General features: G+C 43.2%; 1 protein-coding gene across 1 annotated transcript in view; it reads right to left on the bottom strand.

Moving 5' to 3' along the window:
• micall2a (mical-like 2a) overlaps positions 1-1,438 on the bottom strand; it is a 24,721-nt gene that overhangs the window by 15,285 nt on the left and 7,998 nt on the right. Inside the window, exons 8-9 of the mRNA XM_037688630.1 lie at positions 830-888; positions 579-702 (exon numbers count right to left, since the gene is read on the bottom strand). Of these exons, the coding sequence (XP_037544558.1) occupies positions 579-702; positions 830-888 (183 nt within the window). The remainder of the gene's footprint in view (positions 1-578; positions 703-829; positions 889-1,438) is intronic.

Raw genomic sequence — 1,438 nt, 5'->3', positions numbered from 1 at the left:
ATATATATATATATATATCCATCCACCAGAATATACATTAGTGTACCCAAGACACGTTGACCTTGAGCAAAGCAATCAGTCTTCCTTCTACTAGCACAAAGGAGGCGACACCTCTGTGCCTCTCACCTCATTTGGCAGCAGTAGCTGTAACAAATGGCAGGTAATTTACCCAGCACCCCCCCCCCCCCCCCTCTGTGAACCTCTGAAGTCCATATGATTATAATTAAATTTGCGTGGACATTATTTGCTGCAGCCGAGCAGCAAGTGAGAACTGGACTGAGCTTTGGGCTCGAGTGAGCACATTTTTGGATCATGAGGGACTTTGGAGCCAAACACTTGACCAAGAGTGGACACAAGAAACAAACAGGTAAGAAATTTAAATTCAATTCAACTGACGGCTCCGGTTGTGTTAGTCTAATATTTGGAAGTTACAAGAAGTTTTGTCTAAGAAAAAAATTAAATAAAAATCAGCCTCTACTATTAAACTGTTCAACAAAGAATAATTTGGGGAGTTCAAACAACACGAAGTGGAAGAATCCAGCGGGGGGGGGGGGGGGGGGGTATCAGGTGAAACCTACTGTCCTCACAGCTGCGCAGTTTCTTTTCCAGCTCGACCCCCTCCCTCTCCAGTTGACCAAGTTTCAGCTCAATATCCTCCAGCTCCTCCTCGATCTGCTCCACCTGGACACCATGAGACTTCACCTGATGTAAAAAACAAGATTTATATTTTTAATTCAGACTATTGAGAAGAGCAACATCATTTTACTCTGGAAATGTGATGGAAGAACATTTGAAGAACTTAATTAATCTCTTGATGGAGGGAACTTACTGAGGACCTCCTTTCAGGCCTGAAGGTGTTGGGAGACAAATACTTTCCCTTTTTAGCAGCTAAGAGGAAGAGAACAGGATTAGATTGTTGTTTAAGGGCAGCTCTTCTGAAACTCTTCACATGTTTAATACATATGGAAAAGGACGTGGCTGATTATTCATCTTAGATATGTTTTCTAAAATGGGTGGAGCCTCACCTGATGGATTTCTAGAATCATCGAAAACACTCGAGGAGATGATGGACTCCTGAGTTGGAGATCTGAGTGCAGATTTCACAGGCAAACTTCCCATTTTAAAACCTAAAAGGAGTAAAAACTTTATTTGAATGGAACCTGGTGAAGATTTTAACTTGTGGCTGCACGTCAACAACAGTGTGTTCGTCTTGAGAACACGTCAACAACAGTGCGCTCGTCTTGAGAACACGTCAACAACAGTGTGTTCGTCTTGAGAACACGTCAACAACAGTGCGTTCGTCTTGAGAACACGTCAACAACAGTGCGTTCGTTTTGAGAACACGTCAACAACAGTGCGTTCGTCTTGAGAACACGTCAACAAGAGTGCGCTCGTCTTGAGAACACGTCAACAACAGTGCGTTCGTCTTGAGAACACG

The sequence above is a fragment of the Nematolebias whitei genome, chromosome 15 (assembly GCF_014905685.2).
Source record: "Nematolebias whitei isolate Nwh7 chromosome 15, NemWhi1, whole genome shotgun sequence".
NCBI lineage: Eukaryota > Metazoa > Chordata > Actinopteri > Cyprinodontiformes > Rivulidae > Nematolebias > Nematolebias whitei.
This window is presented reverse-complemented; position numbering and strand designations above follow the sequence as displayed.